Source organism: Zonotrichia albicollis, chromosome 4 (genome assembly GCF_047830755.1).
Source record: "Zonotrichia albicollis isolate bZonAlb1 chromosome 4, bZonAlb1.hap1, whole genome shotgun sequence".
Taxonomy (NCBI): Eukaryota; Metazoa; Chordata; class Aves; order Passeriformes; family Passerellidae; genus Zonotrichia; species Zonotrichia albicollis.
The window spans coordinates 21,033,588-21,050,005 of NC_133822.1; the positions used below are offsets into that span (position 1 = coordinate 21,033,588).

The following is a 16,418-nucleotide window of genomic DNA, read 5'->3' on the forward strand; positions in this document are numbered from 1 at the left end:
CTTTTGAGTCTGAAATACCCAACTCCAGTGCATAAGTATGTGCTGGCTGCAGCAAACCTCTCTTCCTCAGCATATACTGCTCCAGAAATCACCAGCAAATTGTCACTGAGATTTGTAATTCTAATTCCTCTTTTCCTTGCCTTTTAAGCAGTCTCATTTGCAAGTAATGGGCAACTTTCTTTTGGCATGTGTTACCCATTTTTAACTGCTGTTTCTGTTTGACAAACTGAAGCTGCAGAGATTATTTCATCATGAGATAAAAGAATAAAATTTCAGATAAGAGGAACTGAAAGGAGCTGTGCACATTATTCATATCAAACAAATTTGAGTTTTATGGATCTAAATCCATTTAAAATAAAAGTTGGATGTTGCATATATTTGTGGGCAAAGAAAGAAAAAAGGCATAATGAGCAGCATAGATTATTTTTCTCATTTCCTGCTGCTGCTGAGGTAGTTTCTTCTGGTGGAGATGAGCTCTCTGAAATGCAGGCATTTTAGAAGACAGGAAGGAGCTGCTTGCTGTCTCATCTGAACAGCAGTTGCCATCACTTTACACTACAGCAGAAACGCCAAAAAGGAGTGTGTGGGTCGCAATTTAAGTGGCACTGGTTTTCTATAAGGCTGTTCCTGAAGCTGAAGGTATCCAACACATCCCTTCACCAGCATGGCACCTGCAAGGTGCTAGCATCCCTTCAGTGGATTTATCAGAAACTCTGGGTCCCTGGTTTACATTATTTATCCTGAGGCCATCGTGTTTGTTGGATATCCCAAAATACTTTTGAAGTGTGACCACCACAGGCAAATAAAGCAACCTGGGGGAGTAAACCAAGGAAGGAAAAAAGTAATGGTGGGGAAACAGGTGTTCTTAGTGTTGAGAGAGTTTCTCTGAAGGAGGGAAGACACTGCAATATGTTTAAATAAATAAAACCCTTCTGTTTGTTCTACTTAGGTGACTGAGAAATGATGGATAAGAGTGTCTGCATGGTTCAAGGTTTATATTTAACTTGCAATCTCATTTCTTTTACATGATATCTGAGGCTCCTCAGGGTTTTTAAAAAGACTCAAAGTCAGGACATGAATTAGAAAAGGGGAATTGTAATGTGGTAACTGTTGAAACAAGCAGTTAAAAGTGTTCCCTGGAAAAAAGTTTCTTGAGTGTGAAAAATATATCTAACAAGCATTGGTTATGTGTACTTTACTCCTTGTGTGCCACATATGAATGGTATAGGATGCATTCACTATATGGTGTATGACTGAAATGCAGAAGCTATGCAGGCAGTTCAGAAAGTAAACAGGAATTTTGTATGGAAATGTTATGTACACCAGGGGAATGTAGGCAAGGGGGAGTGCTAATATGTGGGAATGTGATAAATCAAGAAGTGCTGAGATTGGTGTGGTGTACTGCAGAGATTCCAGTAGGTGCACCTGGCACAAGGGAGTTTCCTCTGGTGCACTGGAGCAGAGGCTGCAAGGCTCAGCACTTGTGTTTGAGCTTCTGCTGCTCTTTGAAAAATAAAGACTGCATTTTCCTGCCTCTCAGTGAGGTGGCTTTTAACTCCTTGAGACTGTGTAGGTCTAAAATGTTGCCAGATTTAACATTGACATATTTGGATTTTCTTAATTTCAGGTTTTTTTCTTTTTTTGTAGGTTTATAAAATTTCTCCCAGATTTGCTTTCTTGGTGACATCGGGTCCCTTTGTTTACACGGCAATAGCTGTCATAAATGCGCTTTTGAACAGCAGTCTTCTTCGTGGGGAGGCCCCCATCATCCTCTCACTGCACCCTTCTTTCACTGTGCCAGACAACAGGTTCCAGGTTCAGACAGGTGAGTTCCTCCTGACACAGAGGGGGAAAGGTGGCTCCTGTTGATTCACACTTCTTCACTTGCAGTGCAGGGTCAAGTCAAAACCTTCTGTTCTAATGTGAATCTTTATTCTTTTTGTTAATGACATAGTTTACAGGTCCATGGCAGAGAGGTGGTAATTATAAACAGTTAAACCCATCACTTCCTGTTTTTTTCAGGATTTTTTTTTCCAGTACATTGCAAAATAACTGTGCTCTTTCTCTTCTCAAGGCGAGAAGATAAAAAAATCCATGAAGCATTTATTCATAAAATCACAGTGCAGCTACTTTGTAATGTTTGTGTCAATTTCAGATTAAATTTATGTTAAAATCTGCCTTTTTGTGTTGTCATGATGTAGGAGAGTGGTGAGCAGGAGGATTGATTGCTCATGTATAACATGAGCAGGAGGATTGCCTATGTAGTATTCAGCTTTCCATGGCTGCTGTATTGCAGCAGTTCATGCAAAGTTTGACTACTAATAATCTAAAGCAAAATGGTACACATGTAATAGATTTTCAGAGTCAGTGTTGTCATTTAAAATCTTCTTTGGGCCCTGGTGGCATGATAAAACTGCTTGCCTGGTTGGTTGGCTGTGTAATGAGGTAGTGACAGGGACTGAGCATACAAGCAGAATTAATAAATGTCAACACGGAACTTTTGTTCAGATACACTTTGTGTGTTGTTGTGCTGTGTTAATAATTGTATAGCAAGGCATCACTTCAACTATGCAGGTGTGATGTTTTTTTCCACTGCTTAACATGGTTATATAGATAGACAGGAGGTGTATTTTTTGGGTTTGAACCTTATATAACATTGCTGCTGGGATCTGTAAGCTAACTGTTGCATTTCTTTGAGTAAGGCTATATGTAGAAATTCACAGATGTGCAAGTTGTTAACGTCTGTGTGCCTGATCACCTTCCTCTACACTCACTCCTATCTTGTGCTCTTTCTTTCTCTCTTCTGAACATAAAGATTTCTGTATTTAAATTAAACAGATAGCTCACTAAGTGTTTTGAAAGTATTACACCTGTATTAATGTGCATTAATGGATCCAATATGTAGTCTTTTAGGCAAGCTAAATACTGTATTTCAGGCTACAAGAAAGAGGTATTTGTTGCTTTATTTTCTGAAGATTTTCATGGATTGGCTGGGTGCTCAAAATTTCAGTGTGGCCAATTCAGTGGTCAGGTGAGGTGAAGTTAGCCACATGTATATAGTGAAGGTCTTTTAGTGTACAAGAGGAAACAGTCAGTATTTTGTCAGTAGTATCTTTCAGAGATCTAATTACTGCTGCAACCAGTCTTAGTGAGTAGAGAATGTACTGCAGCAACACAAAATGTATTTTTAATGTGTTTTCATCTGGTGTTTCACTGAATGTGTCCTGAGTTTCATGAAAGAAGGAAATGATAGCCTTGTGAATTCTGTTGTTTTGTTCTCTCTCATGGAAGTACTTTTCTGTAGGAATAATTGCCCTTTGCTTTTAGTGCTTCAGTTTGTACCTCGAAACGTGGATATTGGATTTTGCACCTTTAGCCAGCGCATTGAGAAAGGGCTGACAATGGCATTCCTGGAGGTGAACAAGCACCAGGAGTCCTACAACTTCACTGTGCAGGTGAGAGGATGAGCATGGTTTGTGTCAGTCCCCCACCTTCGCTTGTCCTGTGTTTCTTCCAGACAAGAAAATGAGTTAGGTGTTCTTTGGCTGTCACTTGCAGTCTAGGTCATGTAGAACTATGAGGCTTTGTCATGAAGTTAGTTTGTATCCAAAATAATTTTTGAATATAATAGGGTTTATAATTTCTCAAATAAAAACTGTTCCAGCCCTTACCAGAGTTGCTCCCATCATAGTTTACTATAAAAGACTAGGGTGTGGTTAAAAAGTTTTTGTTGGAAGAAAGCTTCCAGGTCTCATTGCCATGCTGGAGACCCCGTTAGGGAATATGGGAGTTACATGACCCTGCCATCATGTGAGCAACCATGCTTCTTTCTTCTGAGGTCCAGAAATACTTGCAGTGTGTGATGTGTGTGACAGCTGCTGCTGAAACTTCACACATGAAAGGTACAGCACATGTGCAGAGCCCTGAATCACACAGCAGAGCTTAGAGCTCCCTGGAAAGTCAGTAATTCAATTTAATGAGATCAACTCCCTCTTCTGTTTGAATTCTTAAATTTAATCTAACTTTGTTGTAATACCAAACTCAGTAAAAATTTTATTATGTTGTTTAACTGACACCATAAATACCCATCTGTTGTACGCTAAAATAAATTCAGGAAGAAAAATGACAAATTCTAGAGTACCTAAAGTACTGTGTAGTACATATAGAAGAGTGCTCAGAACTTCAAACACAGTGTCACTGCATAGACTGAAGATAGAACATGCAAAACAATTTCTTGGACTGTCAGCTTAGCCAACTTACTTTAAATACTTCTTATTTTTTGGAAAAGGTTCATCTACATAAATACAGTTGCTGTGTATATTGGTGCCACAAAAAGGCTTCTAACATCTGCTGGGTTTGGGTGTGCACGGTGCAGGAGATTTTTACCAAGAGAACATCCATTTTCAGAACTTTTTTTGCCATAATCAATCCCTTTCTTCTGTTCCATGCTGTTTGGCATTCATCTAAGACTTATTTATGACTAGATTTATTTTGCTGTCTGTCTTGCTAGGTGTTTTTTTCTCATAATTTTCTGGGCTGTAGCTGTCAGATCATTCTGGATTATGATTGACCTTAAAGGATGACTCTTTGAAGAGGAATTCACATGCAACTTTGCCTCTTCTGAGACTCAGCTGGCTGAACCAATCTGGAACAGATGTTCCTCTGTATTGATATGAATTACCCCCCTCTTCATATAAGAGGAAAAAGTCTGTCAAGGAAGGGATGGAAATGGCAGTGATTTGATTTTGCTGACCCTGCTTCAATGCTGTCTTTTCAGATACTGAACATAACTCTGAGCAGGCCTGGGTTGGCATTTCGACAGGGCCCTGTGAGCATTGTCTTTGCCATCCGAGACAGGTACGGTTTTCTCAATGGGTCTGAAGTCAGTGAGCAGCTCAGAAACTTGTCCGTGGTGGAATTCAGCTTCTATCTGGGCTTCCCTGTGCAGCAGATTGCTGAACGTGAGTATTTGCTGTCATCCAATACTGCAGATTACTTCTGTCCAGTATTTTCCCTCTGTACAATTTTAAAATAATTTCTTCCATAATGCAGCTTCAAGTGCTTAACTTGAATCATGAGTTCTGCAGGGCAATCTGTGCCTCTTTCTGCTCACATTTTGGTGTTACAGCATCTTGCTGCTTTTGTCATCATACTTTCCTTTTGTGCTGGATCAGTTGTGCTTAACCTGGCTTTGTCAGTTCATTGGTCTTAGTCCAGACCTAAAAATAAGAAAATCACTTAGATCAGTATTGCTGAGAAGTGCAGTCCAAGGTGTGTCTCTGTGCTTATGTCTAGAGAGGCCTTTGCTAATTCTCAGGAGTGTTCAGTGCTTTCAGGGTTTTGTTGCCCTTAACTGTGTCTCTGACTTCTAGAAACTCCTGGGACACTGGCTACATAAGTTGATATTTGCCCAAATAGTCTGAATTAATTTGTCTATGCCGTCTGTTAAGTTTTAAGGTATTACCTTTCTCACTTTTTATGTACATTTGCATGGCAAGTCTTTTTTTCCAGACCACCATCATTCTAAACACAAATGAGTGGGAACTGCCTGCATAACAGAGCTTGCTTGACACTTGGCCTTGACAACTTATATTAGATTTTAGATTTTTCAGATGACTCAGGAACATAAGCAAGATCATAGGAGAATAGTACTTGCCTTTCCTGCTGGTGGGTGTCACTGACTCAGCCCATTAATTCCCCATTGCTCCTATCTCACCATGCTTTTTGATTTTTTGAGTTATTTCTGTGAGCTGTAGAGATGCATAACATCTGTCATAGTGAGTTTTACAATATAGTTAAACATTTAGTGGAAAATCAGGTCTAATTGTAGCTGGTGTTCTTTATGCAGCTGTGTATGTCAGTAAAAATACTGCAAAGAGAGTCACTGTCAACAGAAAAGTGCTCTCCTTAGCAGCTTTCAATCTAGGTAAGATGATTGCACAGGATACTTCCCCATTTACTGGATGCACTCTAAACATACTAATTTTTTGAAGCTTTTGATTTCATGTTTTCAGCATTTTTGATCCCTCTACTCCCATAATCAGTTAAAAGATGTATAAGGTTGTTGTTAGTGGAGCCAGGACCAAGTCTTGAGAATCCCTGTCTATAGATGCCCAGCATTTTTTTTTATCTTGGAAGCCCCAGAACATCTCACATTGTGGGCTATGGTCTTTATTGCTCACTGAATGCAAATAAAATGTTGCTCTTGCCTTGATAGCTTGAAAGACACCTCTCTTTACTCTGTGTCCTCTCTTTTATGCATTTGAGCTTGAGTTTAGGTAGCTTTTAGTCTCTGGTAATATTTTTGGTGTTGAGGGATGCTTTTTTTCCTGTGATGTAAGAGCCCACATCGGCTCTTACAGCTTTTAGTCTTGTCCACGTATTCTGAAATTATATTTGTGCATTTGCAGGTTGCCCCTTGCTGAGAATCCATCTTCTGGATTGTGCAATGGAGCTACAGTGCAATTAAGTGATAACAGAATTTCTGCCAAGGCTGGTATAGCTTGAAAGTGAGGCTGGTCATAGGGGGAAGCCATTCCTGTTAAAGATGAATGTACATGGTTCTCCTTGGGCTTGGAACTAGGTGACCTCTAAGGTCCCTTCCAAACCAAACAATTCTATGATTCTGTTTTCCTTTCCTGACGCTACTTAGGAAATTTGAAATTACTTTAGTGCTCGTGTGAGGAGCTGTCCCTGTGTTTGTGACCTGCATGTGTACAGTACCTGGCACTGGGGATGATGCCAGCGCCAGTGGAGCCCTGGGTCACTCACATGCCAATTACAAAGCAAAGTGAAGTAGGATGACTGAAAAGCTCAAGATTTTTAGGAGCTATGAGATCTTCCCAAAGATTGCAATGTAGAAAACATGAGGATTTGGTGAATAAAGTGTCCTAAATTAAGGAACATAATGTCAGCAATTGACTTGCTTGCTGTTAGAGGAGCTCACATTTACTATAGATTGATCCCATTGTAGGACAGCACATTTGGGTTTGAACTGGTCTACTTTGGTCTCAGTAATGCTTTAACAGGCACTGTTCTGGAATACCAGCCCTGGTGATATTTGGTAAGTTGGCAAAGTGGGAGCACAGTTTCTCAGATTGCTAGAGCTGTGGGTCCTTCTGTCAGCAAGCACAGAAATGATCAATGTAGTTCAGACTCTTTTATCAGTGAGGCAACCACAGCCAGTTATTTTTAGCTGTTCCTACAGTTTTTTACACTGCTGCTGTGACTGGATTTTAAACCTAAGGCTTTTAGATCTTCAGATTCAGAGCCAAAAATCCTGTCCCAAGGCTCGGCAGCATTGGGCAGATCCTTCCTGAAACATTCAACAGACTGTTGAGGGTGACCAACAGCCAGATCCTCAAAGCTACTTTAGCAGGGAGATGCCTAAATGTTTTTGTTTTCTAGAGCAACTAGAGTAGCAGGGAAGGTGTTACAGCACCTTAGATTGATACAGCTGCTTTGATCTGTGCTGATTAAGATGCAAACCTTTGCTTTCAGTGTGATTTTTTTTCTAGGAATGTTGGATATTTACATGTAAACCATCTATATATGTTAGTGTTCATATGTAAATATAAAATGTTCCATGCCATACTGTTCTGTGCCATTTGTGCCTTAGTTTATCAGGCATGCTGATAAACTAAGTCACACTAAGTCATACTCTTGGTGTTGACTTTTCTTTTTCCCCTAAGGACTCTGTGCATGATTTTGTACGTTTTGTAGCTGTATCTGAAGAAATTATCTGTGGGTGAACTGAGGCCAGGTCTCAACCCCCAGCCTTGGGGTTTTAAGTTGATCATACTCAAGAAAAGCTACTTGTGCATCTCTACATTGTTCAGTGAGACCATGACATCAATATCCCAAATATGAGCTTTGTTCCAAAGAGTGTATTTGCTTCTTGCCCCTTGTTCATTTTGCATTCCCTTTCACACACTGTCCTCTCATGGTTTTTATTCACATAAATAATATGTCCTGTTTATAGTTTTAACTGTGTGGTTTGGCCCTTCCCATTGTTAACACCAGGAATTCTTTGTCAGTCTTTTCCCCACTCACATAGAGTCAGGATCAGGAGTGAAAGTTGTTTGGCAGATGTGGACTGTTCTTTGCAGGAATAGGGCTGTGAAAATGGCAAAACCTGGAAACTTCCAGACTTTCTTCTTTCGTCACAAGACTTCTAGGTGACTTGAGCAACGTGTTTTTATTCAAATGTCCAGTTTACACCTTTCTTATGCTTATTTTTGATTGTCTACCTTACAGCTCATGTTTCAGATTGTAAATTGATTAGATAGTCATGACCTGCAAGTCAGCAGAAAGAAAACCAAGTCCAATCACAGGGTTTGGATGCTAGTTCATTAAAAATAACAGGAAACTATATATTTAGTATCTCTTTATGGCTAGCACATTTCTTGGTGGACAGGTAAAGGCTAGCTGTGGAGTAGATGGCAATATTTGCCTTCATGAACTTACCCTGAATAAAGCTCTTTGTTTTTCTTAGGACTTCAAGTCCTAAGAGAGTAGAGAGAGAGAGTAGAGAGAATTGCCTTGGGACTTGCTAATTTTTCAGTTCTAAGTAGCCCTTTGATGCATGTCATCTATTTTGGCTGTCTTGGAGATGTTGCAAGGCCAATAGGATAAATATAAAATTGCATTATATGATCCAAGGACTGCAGAAGTATTTGCCAATTTTCTTCTGAGTGGATTTTAGATCAGGTTTTAAACAGACACAATGTGTCTCTGTTTAATGTGCTATTGCCCACATCCCAGTATCTGCATGGAATCTTACTTTTCATTTAATGCCTTCTCAAATCCTGCATTCCCTCCGTGCTTTCTACTACAGTTCTCCATTGATCAGAAATAAGAACGATCAGCATGACGCCAGATCTGTCCTGCATGGTCCCGCACATCTGTAGGAGAGAGAGATCCTAACAACATCTGGCAATGGCCACACTGCCTGAGTGGTGTGCCTTAGACTGCTCTTAGTAGGTCTCTGGTGAGCAGGTGACCCTTTCCCTTTTCATTCGGCCCCAAATCGATGCTGTTACACAGTATGGTGCTCCAGGGCTCCCTGTTAGCATCTTCTAATGATGCCAGCATCTACTTCATTAATGCATCCAGAGTCATTAGCAGACCAGCTGCAATCTAGCTAATAATTGCATTTTGTCTATCCAGCTTCCCCCTCAGAATAACAATCAGTCAGTGCTGTTTGTAATTGTTAGTTCCAGAGGACATCAGAACTCTTGTAAATTCGATCTTACTGCAGTGCTGAGACTCCAGATGAGCCCAAGGTCTGTGTGTCAGTGAGACACTACAGTGACCTGTGGTATAAGAATTGGAACCTGGATTGGCTGACTTCTGACAGTTTTCAGCATTCTTTGTCAGGGTTTAGAACCAGTCTTGGCTGGCAATGATCACAGCAGCACATCTTCCTTTTCAATGTCAAGATTTTCTGCTCAAGTTGGTTTATTTTTAAGTTGCATTAATTCTGTGGAAAGTTTAAATGAATAGTCACCCAGCAATTTGCATGAATTAAATCATTTTCAAGTACTAATTAGAAAAAGTGTGAAGAGCACAGTAAGTATTGAAGCAAAACACGATTTTGGGTTAAAGAAGAAAAAACTCACAATTCCTAGGAGTTCAAAGCTTTATGGTCACTGGATGGTTTTTGATTTCCTTATCGTACTTTTGCCATGCATTGGAAAACAACAGAATCAGTTTTCAGTTCAGTTTATGCTTTTTTTGTTCAGCTTCCATCTCTAAATTGAAGTAAACAATTGCATGACTGGAGTAAATAGAATTTCAATCTAAAAGCTACAATCAGAAGAATCAAGTAGCAGGATGCCAGAAATAAATGGGTGTGTTTAAATGGACTCTGAGGTGCTTTTTGCTTGTCTGAGAGTTTTGGAAATTTAATGCATTGTGATCACTTGCATAGAGGGCCAGTGTTTCCTGTTCAGAAAAAAAGGACCATGTTCCAACACCCTTCTGAATAGTAAGTCACAGAGTACCAGAGAGGTGGTCATCTTGAAGCTAATGGTGCTATTGCTGAAATAAAGGTGGAGTAACCAAATTTTATTTTATTTTTTTCGTCCAGTAGGAGTTAGTTATAAATCTGTGGAAATAAAAGGTAAAATGTAACTAATGATTCTTTTACTTTTACCTTAACAGAAAAAATTCCTAAGCTTTTTAATGGGCAAAAGAATCAGATTTTCGGTACACTGACAGAGAATGGCTTGTCTACAAATTCCTGCATCATTAAATTAGAAAAACTTCAATTTTCTGCTTCCCTGAAATGTGGAGTAGTGGCAAACTAGTCCACAACTGTGGACATCTTTATTCTAAATTGATCCAGCATGGGCCAGGTCATTTAATTGTTATGTGCTGCATTCTTTCTGTTCATGAAATGGTTTAAAAATTAACCTTTGTATAATGCTTAGCAAGCTGCATCTGGATTAAATATTTTGAGAAAGTTAAGACCATTCCTTTTCCTTATTGCCATAGTGAAGCTTAATACTTCCCTTGAGGAAACTGTTGGCCCAGCCCCCATCTTCACTTCTTTCCCAACATGTCTTTACTGCTCTCCAGTGGAAACCTTGGGAAAAATCTTATCTATACTGAAGTCAGTAGAAATAGACTGTTTTCCTTACTGGGGCAAGGATTTCCCTCTAAAGCAGAACTTTTTTTTTTTTTTTTTAATTGAGAAATTAGGAAAACTTGGAGCCACCAAGCCGAGGAGAAAAGCCGTGAGGTTTGTCTAGAGCAGTGTTTCTACATGTGGTTATTTGTGGGTTTTATAAATAAAACTGCACCAGTCTGGAACACAAATCATATGTGTTTAGTTCTCTGCTTTACATTTGTTGTTTCCTTGTAGTTTCTGCCTCAGAGAAGGTCTTATTTTCATCCTGAGACGCTCAGGAGTTGCCTCACTGCCCTTTGAGCAAGAATCTGATCCTGCAGCTAGCTCAGTGAGAGTCACAGCTCAGGCAGTGAGCTTTTAAATTCCTGAGAGCAATGACCCCGGTGCAGCAGCTTGGAGTCTTTCACGTAATAAATCTGACTGTTTCACTTAGCTTCTTTTTGTTAGAGACAAACTCAGCAGAGTACATTGGGAGCACTTCCCTTGCCATTGTGTCTGCATTGCCTTGGGAGAAGAAATGCATCTGTGTAAATAAGATGCTTGCTGACAGTATAAATTATGTAGTGGCTTCTGGTTTTGTGTATGTTGTTTAGAAAACTGTTCTTAAGGATGTTTTTCTTCCATTCTGTTTTTCCTTCAGCCTTTCATTATCCTAAGCTTAATGTGTCCCAGTTGATGAAATCTTCCTGGGTGAGAACAGGTATGTATGGTCTCTGTGAGTAAGTAAAAGTGCAATTAGTTTTGGTAGTGGGATAACTAGCCTGCATAAATATCAATAGCTTAGGGGTGCTGCATTTTTATGAGGTAATAACATGTCTGAGCTGAATAAATTCTAAAACCAAAGGCCCAGTGACCTGGAATATCTGGGAAATATAAATCCCTGGTCTGGAATTAACTACTGAAATTCCTTGATAATGCACACAAAGCACTTTTTGTCTATAAGGCAGTTCATTCTTAGTGAAACAGCTCAGACTGTCAGGCATAAAGTATCTACTCTGCATGTTGTCAATATGCCACATTGATTTTTAGGTGCCTATTTTAAGTGAAAATTAAAATTTTATTTGTGTGACACTTTCTACCAAAACATGCCCAGAATAAAACAGAGTGAAAATAGATGAGTTCTGAGTACCTAAAAGAGTTCCATCACATTTCATTGATCAGAACAGAAGATCCCTCCCACCAAAGTCTTCTGAGTGTTCTGTAATTTACAGATGTGCTTGAGCTGTCACATTTAGGTGCTCAGAGGATGTTGAGGTTGTCTTCCCGCTTAGGAAGGTCTTACCTGGTGTTATTAAGCCTGACTGGTGAGGAGGCTTTGCCTTCCAAACTTGTTCTCAGGGTGCAGGTGCCCCACTGGTTACACTTCTATCTTCCTTTTATCACCTCTAGTTCACCTGTTGTATAGACTTGCTCTTTTTTCCAGGTTTCCCTGTCTACTCCCACCAGTCACCACTTGACTCTTTAAGCAGGAAACCAAATTGCACCTCAGTTTCTGATGCCCACATGGTTTGTTTCAGAGAAGAAAGATTGAGAATTTCAGATAATGCTCAGTGATGTGGGAGAAGCTCCTATGTGTCTCATAACCAGTGGTATCCTTCCTCAGAGATTTGTGTTGGCCTTTTTGGCTCCACCTGCTCCCTCTCTTGCTCAGCCTTAGATTTGTCCATTGCTGCTGAAAATTCCATTAGCTCCTGCAGTAAAAAATGGGTTCTTCCAGCTCTGAAATCACATTCCCTTGGGTTTTGATAAACTTCTGCCTGTGAGATTTTGAAAGCCAATTGCAGCAACTTTTTTTTTTTTTTTTCTTTTTCTGCAGAGGAATTTTTTGTAGTCTCAGTTCTTGCAGGATTCTGGGAAGAGCTGGTAGACTTTGACTGAGTCATTGCTTTCAGTCAGTGTTTTGTGTTTTAAGGGTAATGAATCATGACATGGGAAAATGATAGAATCTATGCATGTAAAGATTTTTTTAATATCAAATTACCCAGATATATGTGCATGTATCCTACTAGTCATAAAAAGCTGGGATATACAGTGTTCTCCCTCTGTTGTAGAATACAATTCATGCTCTTAAACATAATTTATTGATACTGAAATCCAATACACAGGCAAGAACAGTTTTCTGCTTGGTGTATATAATAGCCTTAGGTCACTGTCTGTTTTGCTATTTAATTCTGAGGTACTTAGTCTGTGATTGAATTTAGAAGACAGACACTGTTGATCTCAGTGAGAAATCATGAAAATGTTTCCTTTTTCTGATATCTGCAGTGAAAGCTTCAAATTGAAAAAGTGACTTTAATAGATTTGTTTTAAAAATTTTAAAAATTAAAATTATATTTAATTGATTTTATCTAACTGGTGGCTTTTTATTAAGCTCTAGTCTTAAAAAATAAATGTGTAAACACAGAAAAAGCGGATTTTTAAAAATGTATGTATTTTTAGTGGAGTAGAATTAAAACTGAATTTATTTGATGCAGTCAGCAGTGAGCTGGTTTGCTGTCCTGGAGGATTGTTCAGTTGGATCAGTTGAATGACTACTGCTTCTTTCACTCCACATTTTTCCAACTGGATGCCATCTTGCTAGTAAAAGTCCACCCTTTTTTTATTCATCTTCCTTCAGGGATTCCTCTCAGCATTAGCTGCCCCAGTGACCCAGGGTACCTGGTTGCCAAGTGAGCAAACCATTTTTTTGTGCTGTGATTGGCATATTTGTTAATCTTATCTGGGCAAGTTGCACTTGAGTACACAGCTTCATTCATGTGCTGCTGTTCTGCTTTTTCTCCAGGACTCTGAACCCTTGCCCTCCCCATCTCCAGCTCGGTACACAAGTGTTGGTTCATCTCTAGCACAACACTTTTGACTGCAATTAGTTGAAGCAGACAATTTAGACTAAGTTTTCTCTTTTAGCAGTTTTTAAAAATTCATTGGATGCTCATAATTTTATGCATTTTTAGAATTGAAATAGTTTCCTTATTATCCTGGGTCTGTCTAGCCTGGTTCAAGTTCCAAAAAAATCCTCTGGCTGAATTTTTCCCCCCCCAAATTACTTATTTTTGGGGGGGAAAAAAATCACTCCACATTTCTGTAACTGGATGCCATCTTGCTAGTAAAAGTCCACCCTTTTTTTCATCTTCCTTTAGGGATTCCTCTCATCATTAGCTGCCCAGGGTACCCTTGCCCTCCCCAGCTCCAAGTTGGCACACAAGTGTTGGTACATCTCCAACACAACACTTTTGACTGCAATTAGTTGAAACAGACGATTCTAAGTTTTCTCTTTTAGCAGTTTTTAAAAATTCATTGGATGCTCATGATCTTATGCATTTTTAGAATTGAAATAATTGCCTTATTTTCCTGGGTCTGTCTATCCTGGTTAAGGCTGGTTATGGTTTCCAAAAAGGTCCTCTGCCTGAATTTTTTTTCCCCTTCAAATTATTTATTTTGAGGGGAAAAAAGATTCACTCCACGTTTCTCTAACTGGATGCCATCTTGCTAGTAAAAGGCCATGCTTTTTTTCATCTTCCTTCAGGAATTCCTCTCAGCATTAGCTGCCCCATTGAGCTAGGGTACCTGTTTTTTTTTGTGCTGTGATTGGCATACTTGTTAATCTTATCTGGGGAAGTTGCACTTGAATACACAGCTTCATTCATGTGCTGCTGTTCTACTTTTTCTCCAAGAACCTTGCCCTCCTCATCTCCAACTTGGTATCACTTCTGAACACAACACTGTTGACTGCAATTAATTGAAGCAGACAATTTAGACTGAGTTTTCTCTTTTAGCAGTTCTCAAAAATTCATTGGACACTCATGATTTTATTAATTTTTTTTGAATTGAAATAGTTTCCTTATTATCCTGGGTCTGTGTAGCCTGGTTCAAATTCCAAAAAAATCCTCTGCCTGAATTCTTTTCCCCCCCAAGTTAACCAAATGTGTCCCTTTCCAACAAGTAACTCCAACAGGTCGGAATTCTGATTTAAATACAGGCGCTCTCGAATTATCCCTGAGCTCTCCCAAGGCAACTCAGAGCTTGTAATTGAAGTTGTGGAGAAGAAACTGAGAGGTTTTACTAATGAATGTGCTTTCTTGGGCTGTTTTCTGTGCCGTGCAGTTCTCCTGGGTGTGGTTGACCAGCGGGTTCAGGAGGAAGTGTTCCGGGCTGAGATGGAGCGGAAACTTGCTCACCTCTTCAACGAGGCTTTGCTCAGAGGCAGGATCTGGAGACGGGCCAGCTTTGCAGGCACCAATGTTGTGCAGGTACTAAGAGGGTGAAAAATAAAGCATAATAAATTACTGAATTAGTTAGCGTGAGTCAGGTTTTGAATTGAGAAATGTAACTCAAAAGCGTGAGTCACCTTTAGCTAGTTGGTGATACTTGTGTTTTGCATCTAAAATATGGGACTTCTTTCAAGCACCACATATGTCTTTTAAGCTAAACATAACAAATGCAAATAAGTGATTACTAAAAATTTCTGATGGCTTCATGGAAACAACAGTGAAAATTGTTTTACCAATGTCTTATTTTAAAAATGTTCTATCTTGTTTGGCTTTCATGATGTGCCTAGCAAAAGGAGACAGGATGATCATCTGAAAAACGTTTATCTCCTGGGACAGCTACTTCACAGCTCTCTGATGTTTTGGCAGTGGTGTTGAAATACAAAATAGAGTTGTGTGGCTTGGTGCAGCAGTAGAGTAGTACATTCTACCCCTTAACTTTTTACTTGTCACAGTACTCGTGGTCACAGGGTTGGATTTCAGGTAAAAATGATTATTCATACCAAATTTTGCACACATAGCAACTTCTGATATCTGAATTCCAGTGCTGCTTTAGAGTTTTAGAAGTCACAGGTGGATTTATTCACATTAAGTCCAAGAAGACTTTGCTATTTAATTTAAAGTTTTAAATTCTGATGTGTTCTTTTTAGTCAGTTCAACAGTCTGAAAGCCAAAGTACTTTTTTAATGGCTCATCTTCTTAAAAATTACCATTTCCAGCTAATTCATTGACAGTTGGTTTACCTCCCAGATGCCCTTTTTGCATTTCAGACCTATTGTCTTTATTTAATTTAATCCTATGGTTTTTCCTACCACTTAAATTTCCAGATGTTGGGATATTTTTACTTCTGCTTTTCTGTCTCAGAAACATCTGTTTCAGTAATAGAGATTTTATTTTATTTTTCTTCTGTACAGCTTTGAATTGCTGCTAATAGGTGTCTGCTTCAAATCTCCTATTCCCAGCACCTCTTATTGCACTTTGTTCGTTATGCCTTTGTCCTCCTTTTGCATATAAATTAAACAAATATTCCTTATGTTGCTAGTGAAGATACCACAGCCTATAAAACGTGTATGTTTAGATTACAATTTTATGGCTTTGCTCAGTAAAGCTCAGGTAGTTTATTTTTGCTCATGCACAAAATTATGGGCACATCCTTTTTAGATAAGGAGTGGTATTTTTGAAAGTAAAAATGCAGCATTTTTCTTTTGACTTTGTGTTATGTACTGGGACAGAAGATGAGATCTGCAGCTCGTGTTCCAGACAGCAGTGCTGCTCATTTATGCCACTTAATTAGTGCCAAGAGCCTGCCAACTGCTGGCTTTGGGCAGAAGAGGGTTCTATTCATTACAGTCAGCACATCCTACCATCACAGGGCTTCTCCAGGTGCTCCCAGCCTGCCCTTCCAGGTAGGGTTGGAGCTGAACAAAGGAGATTGGGACAGAGGGAGGCTCAAGAGAAACCTTGCAGTGAAGTGTGTGTGCTGGGTGTGCTCAGAACAGCAGGCTGTGGTGTGCAGCTGC

General features: G+C 39.4%; 1 protein-coding gene across 4 annotated transcripts in view; it reads left to right on the forward strand.

The window, feature by feature from the left end:
• KIAA1549 (KIAA1549 ortholog) overlaps positions 1 to 16,418 on the forward strand; it is a 146,858-nt gene that overhangs the window by 79,977 nt on the left and 50,463 nt on the right. For all 4 annotated transcript variants that reach the window (XM_074539051.1, XM_074539048.1, XM_074539052.1 and 1 more), the window contains exons 4-8: positions 1,648 to 1,825; positions 3,328 to 3,455; positions 4,778 to 4,961; positions 11,274 to 11,333; positions 14,735 to 14,880. In XM_074539051.1, the coding sequence (XP_074395152.1) occupies positions 1,648 to 1,825; positions 3,328 to 3,455; positions 4,778 to 4,961; positions 11,274 to 11,333; positions 14,735 to 14,880 (696 nt within the window). The remainder of the gene's footprint in view (positions 1 to 1,647; positions 1,826 to 3,327; positions 3,456 to 4,777; positions 4,962 to 11,273; positions 11,334 to 14,734; positions 14,881 to 16,418) is intronic.